The sequence below is a fragment of the Cryptotermes secundus genome, unplaced genomic scaffold (assembly GCF_002891405.2).
Source record: "Cryptotermes secundus unplaced genomic scaffold, Csec_1.0 scaffold2204, whole genome shotgun sequence".
In the NCBI taxonomy this organism is placed as follows: domain Eukaryota; kingdom Metazoa; phylum Arthropoda; class Insecta; order Blattodea; family Kalotermitidae; genus Cryptotermes; species Cryptotermes secundus.
This window is the reverse complement of record NW_019742009.1, coordinates 21,303-41,526: the sequence shown is the minus strand read 5'-3', so window position 1 is coordinate 41,526 and position 20,224 is coordinate 21,303. Positions and strand designations below refer to the sequence as shown.

At 38.8% G+C, this 20,224-nt stretch overlaps 1 protein-coding gene across 1 annotated transcript in view; it reads right to left on the bottom strand.

Moving 5' to 3' along the window:
* Positions 1-20,224, bottom strand: part of LOC111873011 — a gene marked incomplete at its 5' end in the record, with an annotated part of 48,886 nt that overhangs the window by 8,651 nt on the left and 20,011 nt on the right. Inside the window, 8 exons of the mRNA XM_033754921.1 lie at positions 988-1,116; positions 2,039-2,143; positions 2,637-2,756; positions 3,242-3,361; positions 4,764-4,883; positions 9,042-9,189; positions 11,399-11,503; positions 18,574-18,726. Of these exons, the coding sequence (XP_033610812.1) occupies positions 988-1,116; positions 2,039-2,143; positions 2,637-2,756; positions 3,242-3,361; positions 4,764-4,883; positions 9,042-9,189; positions 11,399-11,503; positions 18,574-18,726 (1,000 nt within the window). The remainder of the gene's footprint in view (positions 1-987; positions 1,117-2,038; positions 2,144-2,636; positions 2,757-3,241; positions 3,362-4,763; positions 4,884-9,041; positions 9,190-11,398; positions 11,504-18,573; positions 18,727-20,224) is intronic.

The following is a 20,224-nucleotide window of genomic DNA, read 5'->3' as shown; positions in this document are numbered from 1 at the left end:
GAATACTTAACACAACACGCTTCCTTTTAAACCCCGACATTTTGCTAACGCACTTGAAGATCTATATTAAGAAACTGATACTTACTTTCACAATGCACTCTCACACTGAGATGGTACCGTTAAATAACCTGGGGCGGTGTATTTGTCCTTGAAACTTTCCAAAAATTCTTGCATTCTTTCACCCCCACCCTAGAACATTGTGTTCGCATAACGGGACGAAATAATGCAGAGCTCGGTTCACACTAGTGCGAAAATAGTGTTAAACTCACCATGTGAAACAAAAGTGAATGAATATTAAACAACATATAAACTTAAAAAAAAAAGCCCCGGTTAAGCCGCAAACCGGTTAATCCGCCCCCGGATAATCGAGAGTTGACTGTATTAATGCAGTGATGAGAAACCTCCCACCATTCAACAAGTGCAATTACAAAGTGTAAAAGTGTGGGTGGGGGGGTGATGCTTGACCATGTGTGGCTAATTGTTCCTGTTGGGTATACTGCAGCCCCTTCACAAAACTTTGAAGAATCATCATCACTTATCCTATTAGAGATCCTAATGGAAATGGAGACACACATCTCCTGTCTGGATACAGTGTGCACCACAGTTGCATGAGATATACAGTAAATAGCAACCTTCAGACTCTGATCCTGGAAATACAATGAATCTCATGGCACAATGCAGTGTCAAAAAAAACGTTCACTGGAAAGGATGCACAAACAAACCGTGAAAGGATTCTGTGGTTTTAACACTTTTATGAAACATCTTTCAGTCTTCTCACTGTATTGATTCGTATTTCTTAACACTGCCATAAGGAACAATGCAGCCAGTATGCAACAAAATAAACTATCCTTCCAGACATTTTGGTAAAGACACAGAGAATTCATCTGAAAGGAGCTGTTTCATGTGACGACAGACAGACAGACAGAGTGCAGAAAGCCAATACAGTTATGCATATATAAGTAAAATGTGTCTGACACACAAACTCACCCCAGGTTCAGCCTTTACTGCAGGAAATGCTATCGCCAAAGGATCGTCCTCTTCAACTTTTACATTGATGACCCAATTACATGTCTCACTGGATGAACCAGGTACATCTTTCAATAAGATAGTACAGATCTGTAAAAATCACCGCACCCTTATGAATCATATCTATGCGCTCTCAATGCCACATTACATGAAATAGGATACCCTTTCATTACAAACTGTTTAAACTGTATCAAACTGGTAACAGCTGTTTTGTAAAAATTTTCTTCTTCACAACAAAATATTTCCTGACAAACTCGCTCCATGACTGACTCACCGATCAACAGACTACTACCTCCCTTGGAACAATATCCTTCATCAAAAGCTAACAGTCATTCAGCAAGTGCAGCATTTCTCTGCCTTCTATAGTACTGGAGGGTTCGATATCATGTCTACAAGAGCCCACTATGGGTCCCTGCCATAAGCAAAAAACTGCAATCTGTATTTCAACCAGAGCGGACAAACTACATCATAAAATGAGGCACCGGCCAAACAATTAACACCAAATAATACTACACCAATACCACGGGCCTAAAAGGACTTAACTATTCGTGTCCAAGTCATGAATACACTGCTTTATGTCCCCTGGAATATAACAAGATTGCAACACTGACTCCATAATATGAAACATTACATGAATAATTTTAACCATATTTTATTTTATCAATTTCGTTTTATAATAATTTTTTAACTTTACTGCATTTCTATACATTGTATTATTATAGTGTAACACAGTTGCCAAGTATCCAGCTCTACTGTCACATTGAAATGCAGTTCAATGTGTAGGTGCAGTATTTGCAGCATGTATTTGCCTGATGATGGCTCTGAAAGCTGAAACACGTAGCTAAGGTGATGTTCACCTAGACTGTTTCATTGATGTGTTACAATGGATCCCAAAAAAGAATTTTATATAATAACACAACAGGATCCTCCAAATGAATAAAATATCTACAAACTATTTTTTATATAAAAAATTTTGAAAATAAAATTAGAAACATCTGAAAACAAAACTCACCTTGGGTTCAACCTCCTTTATGGAACAAGCTAATTCTGTTTCCATGTCAATAGAATTTTCTTCAATCACATCATCAGTTTCTACTTTGATGGAAACATCATTCTGCTGTATAAACAAAAGAGAATTCTGTTACATCTGCTATGTTTGATATATATGCAAAACAAGGGACTGTATATACAACAGCTGATTCCACAATGGTATACATAACATCATAACACTGCCACATACTAGTGAATAAACATGGGATTTGGGGTCATAACTGAATGTTTACAACTTGTAAGTACAAATAATTATAACACTTTCCTTAAACTACACATTATGTAAACCACTATCATAAACATTAAGCCTTCTACGCCTTCACTAGTCATCCCTTGGTAGTAGCAACCCAGCAACGTAACTCAGGAACCTGGACTGACAGGCTTTCATCAATCATGTAACAACATCAATGCAAGGCTCCACAAATGGGTGGGTCGCCAATGATCCAAGAATGCCATCTATCTGCAAACTCTTTTTTTTTTGTATGAAAACTTGTAAGATATTTGTGGCAATATCAAGTGCTGGAAGAAAACCAAAAATATAATCTGAAAGCAAAGCTCACCTTGGGTTCGACCTTGTTTATGGAACATGCTGATGGAGTATAAACCTCATCATTTTCCGTGTCAATGGAATTTTCTTCAATCACATCATCAATTTCTACTTTGATGGGAGCATCGTTCTTCTGTATAAACAAAAGAGAATTCTGTTACATCTGGTATGTTTGATATATACGCAAAACAAGGGACTGCATATACAACAGCTGATTCCACAATGGTACACATAACATCATAACACTGCCACATACTAGTGAATAGACATGGGATTTGGAGTCATAATTGAATCTACTGAATGTTTACAACTTGTAAGTACAAATAATTATAACACTTTCCCTAAACTACTATCAGAAACACTAAGCCTTCTATGCCTTCACTAGTCATTGCTTGGTAGTAGCAATCTAACAACGCAACTCATGAACCTGGACTGACAGGCTTTCATCCATCATGTCACAACAACATCAAAGCAAGGCTCCACAGATGTGAGGGTCGCCAATGATCCAACAATGACATCTATCTGAAAACTCTCTTTTGTATGAAAACTTGTAAGATATTTGTGGCAATATCAAGTGCTGGAGGAAAACCAAAAACATCATCTGAAAGTAAAGCTTACCTTGGGTTCAACCTTGTTTATGGAACATACTGATGGTCTATAAACCTCATCAGTTTCCATGTCGATTGAATTTTCTTCAATCACATCATCAATTTCTACTTTGATGGAAACAGCATTCTCCTGTATAAACAAAGGAGAATTCTGTTACATCTGGTATGTTTGATACATACGCAAAACAAGGGACAGCATATACAACAGCTGATTCCAAAATGGTACATTTAACATAACACTGTCACATGCCAGTGAATAGATATGGGATTTGGGGCCGTAACTGAATCTACTGAATGTTTACAACTCATAAGTACAAATAATTATAACACTTTCCTTAAACTACACATTCTGTAAATCACTACTGTAAACACTAAGCCCTCTATGCCTTCACTAGTCATCCCTTGGCAGTAGCAATCTAACAATGCAACTCATGAACCAGACTGCTACCTTCCAACGCATGACTGACTGTCGATTCGGTTGGTCGCTCCATTCAGTTGCTGCTGGTCTTCACTAATAGATTCAATCCTGAGTGTCAACTTACTTGGTGAGTTGGTTAAATTGCTGCTGGCCATTTCCAGCAGTGTTAATCCTTGCTTTAGTCTCCTTGAGATCCCTGACCAAAATTTTTCTTCTCTCATCAACATGTGCGTGTTTCAAAATGGGGCCTTCTCGTTGACAGTCACTACGTCTGTTGCACCCTAGTTTCAGCACGAGTATATCCACACTGTCATAGAGTCCAGTTCACTATGGACTCTGTGCAGCCTTTGTCACTGCAGAATACTAAATAACATGTTGACATTATATACAGAGGGTTTCTATATGTGCAGGCATGTGCATCGGGTTATGCCTTAACTTATGCAACTATTCTGAAACTGCAGTTAGTCAGCTGAACGGTCACAGGCCTGACAGCCACCAAGTTCATGCCTCTTATTCTTCCTGTGTCTGGCTTCTCCTTGTCAAATACCACATACATTTGGATTCACATGGTTTAGGAACACTTCTGCCTGTGTCCTGCATAATTTAGTTATGTAGTCAAACATGCAAGGAATTTTGAAAGACACGTGCAACTCGCGGACTGGTGTGCACCTGTCAAAATTTCCAATAGCACAGTGTACTCTGTTGTGCAGGCACTGCAATTTCAAGAGGTGAGCGTCCGCAACATCCTCCCAGGTGGGGCAGGAGTAAGTAATAACCGAAATAATTTGGATGGTGTCCTCATTATATAACCTTGTCCAAAGGCTGCACAGAAACAAACGTTTTCAGGAATTCCTCTATTGTTGCATGTTTATCTGTTGCTGGGAAAATGTGTTTACCACGCTGCTGCCTAGCAATGGCCACATATATATGTTAAACTATTCCAGCTTTCAGCGATCACATCACAGTATCATAAATGCAAGACTCCACAAATGAAACCTGACGTCAGACAAACCAATACCATATACAAACTGTTTTCCACTTTTCACTTTAGAGAAGTGTGGCAATACCAAATGCTAGAAGAAAATCAGAAACATCATCTGAAAACAAAATTTACCTTGGGTTCAGCCTCCTTTATGGAACTTGATGCTGATGCACACACCTTTTCACTTTTCATATCAATGGATTTCTCTTTGATCAGAAAATCATTTTCTACTTTGATGGCATCGAAGTTCTGCTGTAAAGTTATACACAAAAGATAACTGTTATAAGATGCATTTCTTATCCATTGAATAAAATGAAATCATAAATATAACAATAGTATTTAAACACGTGTGAAAATCAAAATGTTCAAATAACATGCAACACAAGTTCTCAGTGACAGTCTGAAGAAATATTACTTCAAACTGAAAAAGAGTGCCCGCAGAGCTGGTCTTGAAAGAGTTCACGCATCATCCTTGGAGCTGCCCTCAAGAAATGAGGAAGACAAAATAGGAAGTTGGGATACATGATAAAGAGCTAAAATTCGTTCCTTCCAACAGCAAAGTAGTGATATGAGTAGAATGAAATGGCGTAATTTATTAATGGGAAGGACTCTTATTAATTTCACGTTCAGGTGTTCTGATCAAAATACTTGAGTAGCATCAAGTAATACTGTTGCCAGTATCCAGTTCAGAGAAATACCAAGTATTTGCAAAGAACAATGAAGTCTGAGGGATACAAGTGCATTCATGCCACTGGTATACATTGGTTGCAGCAGACGAAGATGTGTTAGATGTGTATATGGCAATCCATCAATTATGACTGGTGAAGTAATACATGAAAGAGGCCTCTTTCTGAGTGCAGTTCGGTGTACAATGAGTAAGGGGAGGTTTTATCTACATCATGCACAACCTGTACAAGGGCTATAGCCAGGGGATAATAATCTTTACTTTCAGCTCAGGAGACAACTTCTGCAGGGAAGAACAGTCAACCCAACCTTTTGTGCCATGTACTGTGGACTGATCAGGCAACATTCACAAAGAATGGCATAAACAGTCTCCATGACCTACATGAATGAGCACAGGAGAATCCTCAAGTTGCTCAATGCTGTTCATTTTAACAAATATTTAGCACCAACATTCTGGCTGGAATCACGCGCAATTATATAACTGGAAAATATGTGACTGTGAATCATCTGAATGGAATTCAATACAGTGATCTCATTGAAAGAACACTTCCACTTGAATGGGGAATGTACCTCATAATGTTTGTGAAGGCATGTGGTTTCATCATGGCAGTGTCACTCTCCACTTCTAATACGAAGCGCAAAATAAGCTTTACAACCATTATCTCAATACATGTATCAGATAGAGGCGTTCATTCATCTGGCCTCCATGTTTTCCTAGTCTCAGCCCACTTGAATTTTTCTTAAGGGGATGCATCAAAGAAACTGCTTATACTATATGAAAGTACAAGATCATGACAACTTGATCAACTGCATACTGATAGCAATGACAGACAACACAGACAATTGATCAGTGTGATGGATCCATTCAGTGTTCCTGTGAAGCAGGGGTGTGAGCCAGAGAACATAATGTGACATGTTGACCCCTACCTCCCCAGCGGTACGTGGCAGTAATGTAACGCTCGCGTTACTACGGTAATAGGCGAGTTCCCGCCCCGCCACTCCCCTCCACGGTGACGTCACCGAGGGATATCGCGGTCGCTAGGCAACGCGAGTCAACAGCGGCGACGTTACGGTAGTAACAGCGGTTACTTCCGCTAGCGTTACATAGCAACACAGCGCCAGGCAGCAAGGGTGCCTATTACGTGGCCGTATTGTCCGATCGAGGTTACATAAGGTGCAGCGAAGGCTATTCACAGTCAGTTGTACGGAGTCAGTCAGCGAGTCCTGGACCTACCGCCGAGTTAGCCAGCAACCAGTCAGTTGTATTGTGGCATTTGGAGCGTACTATTTGTGATACTGCAGATAGCAGTAATCGTCAGATTGTAATTTGGGTGATTGTGAGAGCAAATGTGAAATAAAATTCGCTATATCAAATACGGCATGCAGTTATTTGTCGCGATATACGCCCGATACGCGACAATAATTTCAAGCAGTTCTTGTGAAGAAATACACAGAACTGTGCAAGTCCCACACCAATACAAGATATTTGTGTTAAAAGTAATGTAAATTTCAACTTAAAATTGAGAACATTCAAAACACTTGCTCCTTATTCATTGTAACAGAAAGTATTGAATAAGGATCTTAAGTGTATTAAACTGAACATCCACATGAATGGAGAAGTATTCCACTCCATTAAAAGGCGGTGAAACATAATAACTTAACAAGGGTGATGAATAAAACACCAATTTCTATATGTAATAATACAAATGCCATCATGAAGGCAACAAATTATTAAAGACGAGCAGCGACACACACACACAGGGAGCCGGCACTGAATAAATACATGAATGGTGCTGAAAGCAACAAATGGCCGTTGCAGCACATGTAGACAAGAGCAAGTATTCCTGGTATTTAAAAATTTAAATTTTGAACTTTAAATTTTGGAAATTTTAAATTTTAAACTGTAATTCTAAAATCAAATTGACAAGCGGGTGTTGACGAGGTTTTAAATCAAAATTGACAGGCTGATGTTTTAGATTTTGGACTGTGTGCTATGTAGTGAAAAATACACCTGATGATGGCCAATTACGGCTGAAACATGTAGTGTAGAGGAAAAAAAAAGACAAAGATCTACAACCAAATAAATTGTTGCATTCACGATGGCATTTGTATTATTACATATAGAAGTGTATANGAGTGTGTATTTCAGGGAGACTTGTATAGCTCCCGCGTTAGTAGTACGTGAAGACAAGTGAAGACAGTGTTAAGAGATTTTGTTGTAGGGTTTGTAAAGTGTGGAAACCCGTAATATTGTGATCATTAATTGTAGCCGATAGTTGTAGATTGTTCAATAAACCAGGTAACGATCTCTACGGCGTATTCAGTAACGTAAACACGTTACAATACCATTTCTCAGTTCACGTGAGGGGACGAGGAAGACACAGAAACAAGGTTAACTCGTACAATATTAAACTCTTATTGAGCACCTCATAAGTGTGACGTCCAAAATATTCCACAAAATACAACAAGTGCTGAATATTATAAGAATTTATAAAATTCATAAAAATGTTTGCTGTAATTAATATTTATATTTCTGTTTGCCTGGAACACGTAACTAGGAAACACCATCCCATAACTTCCAGTTATGTACAATACAACATGGCACTAAGGTTTTTAAATAATGTGCATACCAATATATTTCATCCTCTACGCAATGATTAACTTTACATGAATCCCTGTATATTTTTTAAATAAAATGGTACATCTACCTTATCACACTCATAACAAAAATAAACCTCCTTCTCAGACACCAGGACAGGATCTCTACCACCTGCAGTTCCCATGCCCGTGATGTTATGCTGGTAGCAGAGATCTCATTTCATTATATCTGTCACACTATCATAAACTGAGATCACAAATAAATTTCATTTCAGGAAAGAAAGGAACAATGTTAGTTTCTTTGAATTCAATATACATTGCATTTTCTCTTTGTTGTTCACTATCATATAGGTAGAAGTTATTCCATATCACTTCCCTATTTTGATTGTAGCAAGATTCATGCAAGCACTATTTCACATTTCATATTGAATCCAAGCTCCTCCATTTTGTTGCCACAAATATGGTTTTAAAAATTATGCTGTTGGTGGCAAACAGAATACAGAAGATGTCTGCCATGACAAAACCCTAAACGTGTGCCTGCATAGTTTGTTCTGTAACATCATTCCATGTAGGCCAGGAGCAGCTCAGGGGGAGAAAACACCTATGTGAATAGGAGGGGAAGAAACTGCACAGTGCAGTAGACAGTGTGTGAAGAACATTTCTTTGTGGTTAAAACCTGCAGGAGACAATCTGTTCAGTTACATTCTGGTATGTGAACTTCCTCCTATACAAGGGTAGGGCAGGGAGGGATCTTCACAGGTTGCTAACTATGGGCCTCCAAGGCCTCTTACAGGGACAGTTCTAATTTCACCATTCACAGATCCTAACAAAATGAAATGCACACCACGTACACAACACTGGTTTACAATACTGACATAGCACTTAATTTTCTCTGTGTATACATCCTAAACTTCAGTTATAGCTATTCTGTACAAAACAGAATTGGAAAGTATTCCAATCCCAATACGCTGCACATAGTCACATTAAATGAAATTCATAATATGTTACCACTTTTCCCTTGTAATGTGCACAAGCCATTCTTAATAAAATGAGGAAACAGGAAACAAAAAATTAAAAACAAAACCATCAGAAAATATTTTCTGATTCACAAAAGTACACAACACCCACCAAGCTTTCCTTCAGAAGAGGATATACTTCCTCAACTCTCTGCAGCATAATTTTTGGCACTCTTGTAGCAAGAGACTGCATAATCTTTCTTAACCTTAAAAGGTGTTCATCAGACATGACTGATTGGTAGATGCATAAGAAAGTGGCTTACAACAATCCTCGTGACATAGCTGCACAGTTCACTGCAGTGCATTTACATGGATGTACTTGCATAGGTCCTGAAAAGAAACATACTGATTATACTTGACATTTAAGCGTATCACATTTTACAGAAGATTGTACTTATATTTCCAGGAGGCACACAAACTTCCCAATACATGCAGATACAGCGCAACATAAATTAGTCAACCCTAAACCACCAGTGACCAGGCTTCTGTAATAATGAATGTAGGATTGGCAAGTAAAACAGATTGGGGGGGGGGACAGATTGTTACAATGAGCAAACAAATCAGAACCTCAAGGTTCATAAGGAATTTTCAGAGGTTTTGAACACTCACAATGAGATGTGGATGGAATTATAACTGATGGCAGCAACAAAATAATAGTAATAACAAGACAGACCACAATGGAGTTTTGGTAGCAATAGCGTTATAATTACGTTTAGCTGTGAGTTCTAAGTGTTCTATAAATCCAATTCCCAAGCCAAACCTCGTGTCTAGTCACCAATACAGGACAAAACATACAAAGACTCGACTCCTCACATGAGTATTTTGCTGGTGCAGGAAACCTAATTATGATACCAAAAATAATTAAGACCTCCCTGATGATGGACCTCCTCCTGCACTTGACATCACTGATTCTGAAATGTTTATGTTTTTGTTGACTATTAGTTAAATGGGACACGATGGATGTGTCAACCTGAAAGACCACTGTCTGTCTACTCAACATTTCTTTTTGCCCTTTTTTGGCAGAACAATGGGAGGTGACAGAGTTCCTCACATTCTTAGATTTCTGCACTTTTCAAACTCTGACAATCCCCTTGCCAATAACGGCCCAAACTATGGTAACTATAGTAATTATGACTTGTTGAAATGGGCATGTTTGAAATATGTCCCCCTCCTGAACATTTGACTGTGCACAAAGTTACTGTAGTCTTCACAAGGAGGTAATTTCAAACAGTACATATCCAAGAAACATAAAAATAAAAATGTATTAATAAATTATGTGATATGTCTGGATACACACATAATATAAACGACTACTTATGAAAGGACAGGATGTGTGTCACTGCACATTGGACAGCAAAACACATAGCCACAAAACAACTGACAAAAAATAAAGAATGGCATGGCCCCAAGCTTATATAATTAATTACACAGATGTATGTAAGGGGTGAGCCATAAAATCCAGCCCTCGCACTGTAACCTTCAATGATCTATTGTTCTTCCCCTTTGGATTAACCCTTTATTAGTCATACACTTAGAATGAAATGTAAGGCTTTATTTCAACTACATAGAGCACAGTCCTCAAGAAGCTGCCAGTTGCTCATGTACTAAAAAATGACCCCAATTTTTTTTTTTAACCCCAAAGTTTCATCACTATGTTTGCAAGATCTCTCCACTGGTCCCTATCCTCAGCCAGATGAATCCAGTCCATACCAACCCCATCCTGCTGTTGCTATGCAACAGGCAGATAAACAAACGCCCATTTACTGTCAAAGTATTATTGGACTATAATAGAAATGGTGTGATCAGTGCTGAGATATAATAAGCATGATGGTTTGATGAAATAATCTTTTGTTGTGAAGAGTTGTCAGAAGTTCAGTTTAGAATTCAGGTGTGGAGAAATAACCAGTGGGCAACAACTTAATGAAGACAGCTGAAGAACCTCCAGTGTTAAGATCCGTTACTATGAAACGTCTAGTGAAAACACTACAGAGGAATTGCCATTGGAAAACAGAAGTGCTACCTTCGCCAATGATACAGCACTCTTGAATGTATAAGGTGTGGGCCTTCTCGGCCCTTGCACCGTGACCTACAGTGATCTATTGTGCTTTATAGCAATCTTAGCCACACATAAAGATCCAGGGATAGCCTCAATGATACTACACGCCACCATCAATAAGATCGACAATTGGGTGAAAGATATGGAGAACTAAAATAAATCAAATCAAATCCATGCATATTACATTCACCCTAAGCAACCAAACCTGTCCAACAGTGCAAATGGGTAATGTTGATCTACCCCTAGAAAAATGAAATGAAATACCTGGACATGAATCTCAATAGAACACTGACATGGGAAAAGCATATCTAAACCAAAAGAAAACAGAGCAAAACAAATACACTGGCTACTTGAAAGATGATGAACACTATCAACAGGATGCAAACTCCTCCTGTACAAAGCTGCACTCAAACCTATATGGACCTATGCAGTTCAGCCATGGGGGACAGCTTCCAATTCCAACATCGAAATCCTCCAACGCTTTCAATTCAAGACTTCCCAATCCATTCTGAACGCACCTTGGTACATAAACAACCATAGAATCATGAAGTTCTACAAACAAAGTGCTCAAAAAAATAAAGAAGCGGAATACCACTTAATTAAGAAAAGCACAAAACCACATTAATGCACTAGTACTGAACCTTGTAGGTAGACAACAGCAAAACTACACAAAGACTCAAAAGATACATGTCCAAACTCTACGCCACTGGGCAAAACTCATTCGCGAGCCAGTATTTATTGAACATATACATATACTGCAGATTGTATGTAACAAATGTGTAACAAAAAAATTGGGCTCTATGAAAGCGAAGAAAAATGGGACGTTTGAAAAGCAGGGAGAAGATGGAGCTCAAATATATATTATTATAAGAATATACATCCATAAATACTCAGCCCATGCATTAATAAAAGTCTTTTCAATTATATATTCATTACGGCAAAAGAACAGTTCCAACTCCACTTCCACGTAACCTTTTTACACGAAGTCTGCTGCAAATAATGTTGATATATGTGGTCTTACAATGGGAAGCACGAACATTCCCTCTTGTGCAACCTCATGAAATAATAATAGTCTTTTCAGTCAGCTGCGAATAATGTTGATGTGAGTCTTCTTACATTCGGAAACACCAACATGCTTTCACCCTTCTGCAACTTACTTCCTGACGTTCGTGGCCGTTAGGATGGAAACCGACAATATAATTTGCTCCTTAGACCACTTTGACCACTTCAACCACTTCGACCGACTTAGACGTATAAAACCTTGCAGTCCTTGCAGTTGTCAGCCCTGTAAGAATAATGGCGAAGGCACACCAAGGAAACTTGCAATTCCAACGCAGTTTTCTCAATTTCCGCTGCACCAGGAAATAACATGTGTTCAAATCAGGCTGATTACAGTTCTCGGAAATTGCCGTTCCGTTGCGGTACCAGTTTCTTGGTGCACCCTCACACAGGAGCCACAGGAGCGCATGAAATACGTCCACTGTAGAAATAAACAAGGGAGGCGAATGCCACGCTTCAACTTTAACTTTAATTTGTTGTTCCATCACATCCATTTGAGGCCGAAGCCTAGATACAGAATTGTGTCCAATTATCTTGCTAATACAATCAAGCAATTGTCTAATAAAATCATGTATAATTCGTAACAAAAATTGTTTACATCACAGTAAAGTTATTCTCTAATATTTAAATATTAAAAATAAAATTCAAGATGAGATTTTTACATAAAATAACAAATATTGATCATACAGTTCTATGATATAAAGTGAATTCATCATATACATTCTACTAAATATATTATATTTGTATACTAGATTTTTAAAAATATATAAAATAAATACATCATATATTATTCTACTAAAATAATTATAATTGTATTCTAGTTATTAAAGTCATTAAATATTCTACTCAGCATCTCATATACTTATGCATTTGTACAATGATTATCTCTTAATAAAAATTCATTCACTGTATAACATGGATTAGTATAAAAAAGTCCTTTAAGTTATGTTTAAAATTATTTGTTGTTTTAATTTCACTGGGCAATGCATTGTACATCCTCACAGCTATGTGAAATACTCCATTGCCATATTTCATCAAGTTTGCCTGGTTCATATGCATATCCATATTATGCCTGGTGTTTATTTCATAATCATCCCTGTTTATCTAAAATATTTCTCTATTTTTTACTCATATGTTAACAGGGAATATATATACTGTGATCTTAATCGAAGTATATTCATGTTTCTAGAGTGTTCTCTGCATGATTCTCTATAACTACTTTCTTTTATTATTCTGATAGCTCTCTTTTGTAACTTAAATATTCTTTCGGCACATGACGAATTACTCCAAAACATTAATCTGTATGTCATGATATTAGAGTTTTTGTAGATACTATTGGTTTCAAGTTTCTTATCATGTAGCAAGCTGTATTTAATTTCTTTATGACCTCATCTATGTGCCTATCCCAGGTTATCTCATTTTGGATATTTAAGCCAAGAAATTTTATGAGATTCATACTTGTTAAAATAGCTTTCTTCTGGCCGCGCAATAGCTCAAGCGGTTAGTCACTGGCTTCCCACCGTGGCGTCCTGGGTTCAATCCCGGGTCTGGTCAAGTGGGATCTGTGGTGGACAAAGTGCCGCTGGGGCAGGTTTTCTCAGAGTACTTCGGTTTCCCCTGCCAATCTTCATTTCACCAACTGCTCCACAATCACCCTCACCTATCATCTGAGGCTGGTACAATAGGCCAGAAGTGGCCACAGTACAAGGAACTTAGTCCCACCCCATTAGCAATAAAAAAAAACGCTTTCTTCTGGCTCCATTGCAGACAAAAACTACGCACTGCATTCTGCAACTGTGTGGTGTCCTCAGCAACGTCCGTCATAAAGTACGTTCGTTACAACGGACGCATTGTGTGCGCTCATGTGGCCCCGGAAACTGGTAACCGCAACGCAACTGCTATTTCCAGGAAGTATCACCAATTTCGAACAGGCAACTGGTTTCCAAATTAGTAGGCACACGCTGAGGAAACTTACGTTCGATTAGTTACTCACGTCATCTCAAGAGGGTCTGTTTGCCTGCCAATTTTGTACAATTCTCTTCTGCAATGTCAGAAAATAATATTGTTCCTGTAATGATATGGTGGTTAAGACAGTGTAGGAGAAGATAGGTGAAAAGGAAACATTGGGCGCACCTGTTCTTTTGTGACAATTTAAACTCAGGTGTTTATACTGTTTCAAAAGAACTTAATCAGGATACAGAATGAGAATTGAAAGTTTTTATAAATGGATCTTGTAGGACCTCGGAATCAAAAGTCCAAGGTCTGATAGCTTATGGTTTCAGAGTGATTGTGTGTGTGTGTTCACACACTATTGCAGAAATAATGTATTTACTTTGTATGGAATATGTGCAGCATGACATGGTACTCAGTATTATATTGCAGCATTCTGTTGCACAGATGGCAAGTTATGGAACACAAAGTCACATGGTACTCAAAAGTTGAGATGACCATCATTATGCCAACTAATGTTGCAGAGTAATGAGTCACCTTATTCTTCAGGGTCTAAGAATAAACTGCTTGCTAAGTCCTTCATGCTGGCTTCTTGCCCATCTTATTCTTCAACTCTGAAGATGGATGTAACATGTTCCTCTGAAACGTTGGTTGACTTTCAACTGACAATGCGGTGTATATCCCAAGAGACAGAACTCTTCATAACCACTGCTGTGAGAATCTAAAATCGTACATCATTGCTCTTTATCCTCAATAACTCCCCTCTCCTTGTGTGTTTATAATAATTTTCCATCTTAAGAGCTGTTATGTCATGTGTTATCCATTCTTGGCAGGTGATCTCTCCAGTGTCGTCAGTATCATTCAGCATCTCCTGCAATGGCTTCCCCAACTTATCTCCTTATAATACTATTCACTGTATGGTCCCTTCCTGAGAAGCCTGCCAATTTTTGTCAGAAATTTCATTTCTTCAACCTCAAATCCTTCCTTACCTCTTTCCTGCAGAGTCCATGTTTTGGATCCAGGTAATGCTAGTTCCTACATGTAATGTAAAGAGTAGAACTCTGAAATGAGCGATTGTAAAAACTGGTTTTCTAGGTGTCAGTGGGATTGCTTCACCTGACATCCTCTGGTCCACATCACACCATTTATTTACCATGGAACAGTGGAGTGGTGGACAGTGCAGTTTTACTGTAATGTTTAGTTTGTGTTCACTTTAATCTTCAGTGCTGTGGTCCTGTACTGTCTGCTAATGCCATTAAATCATGGGCACACAACTTTGGAAAACCTGGTTCTGCTGTCAAAAAGAATCCTCTGGGTGAAATAAGAAGTGCATGTACATCAGAAAACCTTGCAGCTGTCAGGACCACTCATGCGCAGTCCACAGTGTTTTGCACGTTGACATGCACTATCGTTGAACTTATCCTATGGGAATGTATAGTGAATACTGCACCAGGACTTAAATTCCCATCCTTGCAAGGTACAGGTAGTGCTCAGGGTTTCCTTACTTGTAAAAATGTTTGTCAAGAAAATCTAACTGAAGTAGGTTGTGATGAAGACTTTGTTCACAATCTGTGCATGTCTATTGAAGTTCACCTTCGTCTATGCTGTTTTCTAAATAAACAGAACTTTCATTATTAGTTGGAAGAAAACCCTCACCAACTATGTTAATGACCGTTGCATGGTGACTGGGTAAAAGTGTGGAGTGCCACATCATCCCATGACATTATCGGTCCATACTTTCTTGAACATAATAATGGGAGTATGCCAATAGTCACAACTTTCTTGACTGATGAACTAGCTACTAGGTTTCCCCAGGTTAATGAGGCCAGTTGGTTTCAACACGATGGCATGATGTCCCATACAGCCAGGGTGTCAGTGGACACCATACAGCTGATTTTTTATAACTGCATCGTCTCCAGGAATAGAGACATTCCTTGGCCTTCAAGGTTGTCAGACCTGTCAGCATGACTTTTCTTGAGGCCACCTAAAACGCAAAGTGTATGCTCATTGCACACACAGTATCCAGGAACCTAAAGAAAGAATTCATGAAGAAATCGCTGGAATTCATTCATAGATGGTACACTGTCATGGGAAATGTGCGGACTATTAGAGGAATGCTCGTCAGAGATGGGTTACCTCAAGGACATCATCTTCAACAAATAAACAGCATACTGTGCTTTAAGATGGTGTATTTGTAATCTGGCAAACTGAAATTTTTTACATAATTAATTAGTTTTTAAAATCTCCTCTTTCCCTGCTCCATCCTGCATTATGTTTGCATTGGGACTCCAGAAATATGCTTGCCCACTCTCCACAAATGAGTTAATGAAGTTCACTGACTTGTATGTTTTTATCCTTGGTCTAAATACATTAAATAAATATTTAATGCAAGATTTAACATCATGTGTAAGATGCAGGAAGAAAAAACAAAGAATATGTTAGCTTGACGCCCTCATCTTACGATCTAATATAGAGTCTTTAAGTATCCTGTACAGAAATATCTGTGTGCATTGTATTGCAGGACTATGGTCAAGTGGAATTTCTGAAGACACTTAAGCTCTGGTTTTATTATACAGCAGAAGCTGATCTACATGCAGGGAATATGCACTTAAAAAGAAGGATCAAGTTTGCCAAAAAAAAGGAATTAGTACCAGAGAGCTGGGGTAATGCAGTTGGTATAGCGACTGGCTACAGGCTGGACAACCGAGAGGTTGGAGTTCAAGTCCTGGTGGGGTCAAGAATTTTCACTTCTTGATTTCATCCAGACAGGCTCTGGGGTCCACCCAACCTCCTATTCAGTGAGTACTTGGGAATATTTCCCCGGAGGATAAAGCAGGTGGGGCGTGAAGCTGACCACTCACCTCCAACACAAGTTCTGAGGTCAAGGTTCACTCCCCTATACGCCTTCATGGCATAGTGCTTAATTAATTAAGCTCAGGGAAAAACTGAAGTTTTTACCAGAGAAAGAAAAGGTAATAAAGTGCCTGAAGCACTTAATAACAACCCAACAGTCATACAGTGAATATATCAGGAACTTGGAAATAGATTTGGATGCCAAAAGGCAGCACACGAGAGAATACAGGCTCAACTATACTATGACCAAAAAGGTGAGATTTCCCTGCACACAGTGACCATAACCTTCTCTGTAGTATTATCAGATGCTCAGATCTGTGGTCACGACTGTAAACCTGACCATTAGTCTGCTCAGTCCCATTCACATAACCATACTTTGTATGCCTCAGATGCATGTTAATGTTGTTACACTGACAGCAAGAATTGTAAGCAGCTGAGCTAAACAAGATCTCTATGTTCTATTTGTTTGTTTATTCTTGCCTTCTTGCTCCATTTCCATTGTACCATATGATGTTTCGATAATGACTTTTGAGAGATGTCCTCCCTCTTGCCTCTTCCATGTATCTCTGTTTTCCCAAAGCTACTTCTCATCAAGATCCTCCGATGTTCTTCCTTCCTTCTGCATGACATCTTCCCTGACTTGTCTCTGTCCTGATCTCAGGCTTCTTCATAGGCATTTTTTTTAGTTTCTTGGACAGGAGCTCTCTTTGGGATCATGTTTTATTCATTCTCAAAATGGGCCCATATCATATTTTTCAGTTGTTCATATTATTTTTGTAACAATATTTAAATTCTGTCTCATTTCTTTCATTTCTCCCACCACCCTGCTTCTTCATTCTACTTTAAAATTTCATTTGAGTTACTATTTTACTGTGCCTGTGCCCACTTTACTGCGCCACACAGATTAATACAGGTTTGTAGGTCAGATCTGTAGGCTCAAAAGTAAAGCTAACCACCAGCCTGCTCAGTCTGATTCACTTAGTTTCTTGGAAAGGAGCTTTTTTGGGGGCCATATTTTCATTCACTCCTGAAATTTGCCCATCATATCATAAGATTCTCAAATTCAGTATGATTCCCTTGTCCACTGGTTGTACCAGGGATGTGATGCTGGGAGACAGAAATTTCAGTTTGTCAAGTACACCCAAAATTGTTCTCGATTTCCATTGTAATTCCATGTCTGAACTCGTAGCCATTTCTTAAAAAATTCATGTACCATCCATGCTAGTCCTTTTTTCAATAATGAACAGCTTCAGTTTATCGGTTCCTGACATGGTTGAACTTCACAACACTTGTTACACAATCCAGTGCTTTCTTTGAACCAGACAGAATTGTGTGTCTGTAGCTTATGGAACCGTCTGGGATGGCATAATAAAATAAATGTTTCAGCGGCACTGTATAGATATCAGGTGCGCAAAATTTCTGAAGTTCGGCATCTCTGTGGATTTCCGTTATTCAGCAATTACAGCATCAGCACTTTCCATAGTGCTGTGTGCCTTCTTGAATTTTATGCCAAACCTGCATTTCCATTGAAAAAACCAACCATCTGTTGCTTGAAATCATTATGACCCAGCTTTTTAGCCAATTCTTTTGACTTGCTTTTTAACACCGGACCACTGACACGTATACCTCGTGAAGTTTTGATTGAGAACTACTGATGCAGGGCCCCTTCAGCATCTTCCCTGGACACAACAATCCCACTGTCATCATGTTCTTTTATCATGATGGCAAAATTGCCCCTCCTGCCTCCTGTGTCAGGAGGTCATCTTCACTGCTGCACAATGGCTGACTGGCTTCCAAAATCATTATATTCTGAGTCACTTTCATGGTTTCAGTGCCTGTTGTCAGAAGACGGAACAAGCCATCCTCAGCCTGCTTGTACCTGCAACAGTTGAGTTGGGTTATAATAATAATTCCATTACCTCTAAGGTTCCAGCAAGATACAAAGCATACTCAGAAAGTAAAGATACAAAGTCAAGAAAATATTTGTAAAGCATTTATTCACTTGTAGCACTTTTCAACACAGTTACCACGATTCCCAGGCACTTATTGAGCCTGGGAATAAGTTTTTTTTTTTTATTCCAGCATTGTAGAAATCTCCCGCCTGCTCTCTTAGCCATGTCATGACCGCATCTTGAACCTCATCATCATCATCCGAAAAGATTCACCGATGGTTAAACTTCTGTCAGCATGAATGTTTTCCTCAATTTTTTGGATGACTTCATCATGACCATGAGGTCTTCCTGCTTCAAATTCACGATACCATTTTGTACATTTTGCCTGTTCATAACATCTTCATCATAAACAGAAACAAGTTGGTGATGAATTTCAGCAGCAGTTTCTCCTTTTGCGTGAAGAGGTTGAACTACTGCACAAACCTCACATTTGGCAGGATTTTGAATTGACATAGCCATTTTAAAGACACACCATAGCACAACACTGTCATGACTGAGGCTGGTGAACTCTGCCCTGTCATGTTTCCTATCTCACATGGCAGCAATGCTATTTCTGAAAAAAGACTTTTCCTTGCATTTTTACTGGATTTGTATCTTTACTTTCCGCAGATCCCTCATAAAACACAGAATTATTTTGAGACGCACTGCAAGGAACTGGGTCCCTGAATTTCCACACCAAGGAAACAATATATGTCTCAAACTGTTATGTTTTATGTCACTTGTAATGATTTTTTATCTGAAGGAATGTAGCTTGAGTTTTGATCTGATAACCAATATCATACTTTCAGATGGAAGCTTTTATCAACTGAAGCCTCTGGATCCAACAGTCCACCTGATAAACTAGCAGTTCTGGGCAGAATTCATAAAGCCCGCTTCACCATTGCATAGGTTGCTAGCCCTAGATATCTATCACTATTATTACTGTAAAGAACTTGTAGATTCTAAAGGGTTCTGAAAATGGCGTACAACACACAGAATTACTGGGTTTTTAGACTTTTTCCATCATCCAGTATTCTAGAAAACAAACATGACGTTTCAGAAACTAAATCTGTTTCCATCCTCAGGTGAGGGGGGGAAGACACCTACTCAGTTGGGCCCCTTAGAAAGAGCTATTCTCAATCACTGGACAACCCCTGTAAAATTTACATAGCTATTTAACTACCTGACACCAGGCTAATTCAGCGGGAGAAAAGTCAAACATTTTGCTTGAGTCCGGGGTTTATGAACCCTTGCCAAAAGATCCTTCAGCTAAAGTTGAGCAGAAACTACAGAAACCCCTTCTGAGCACAAAACTACCCTCTCTATTGATCTAAAACACAAGTTGGCTCTATACCACAGCAAACCTCCACATCTATATGGTCTTCCCATGATCCACAAACCGGACATTCCTCTGAGGCCTATAGTGAGCTCTATTTGTTCCCCTTG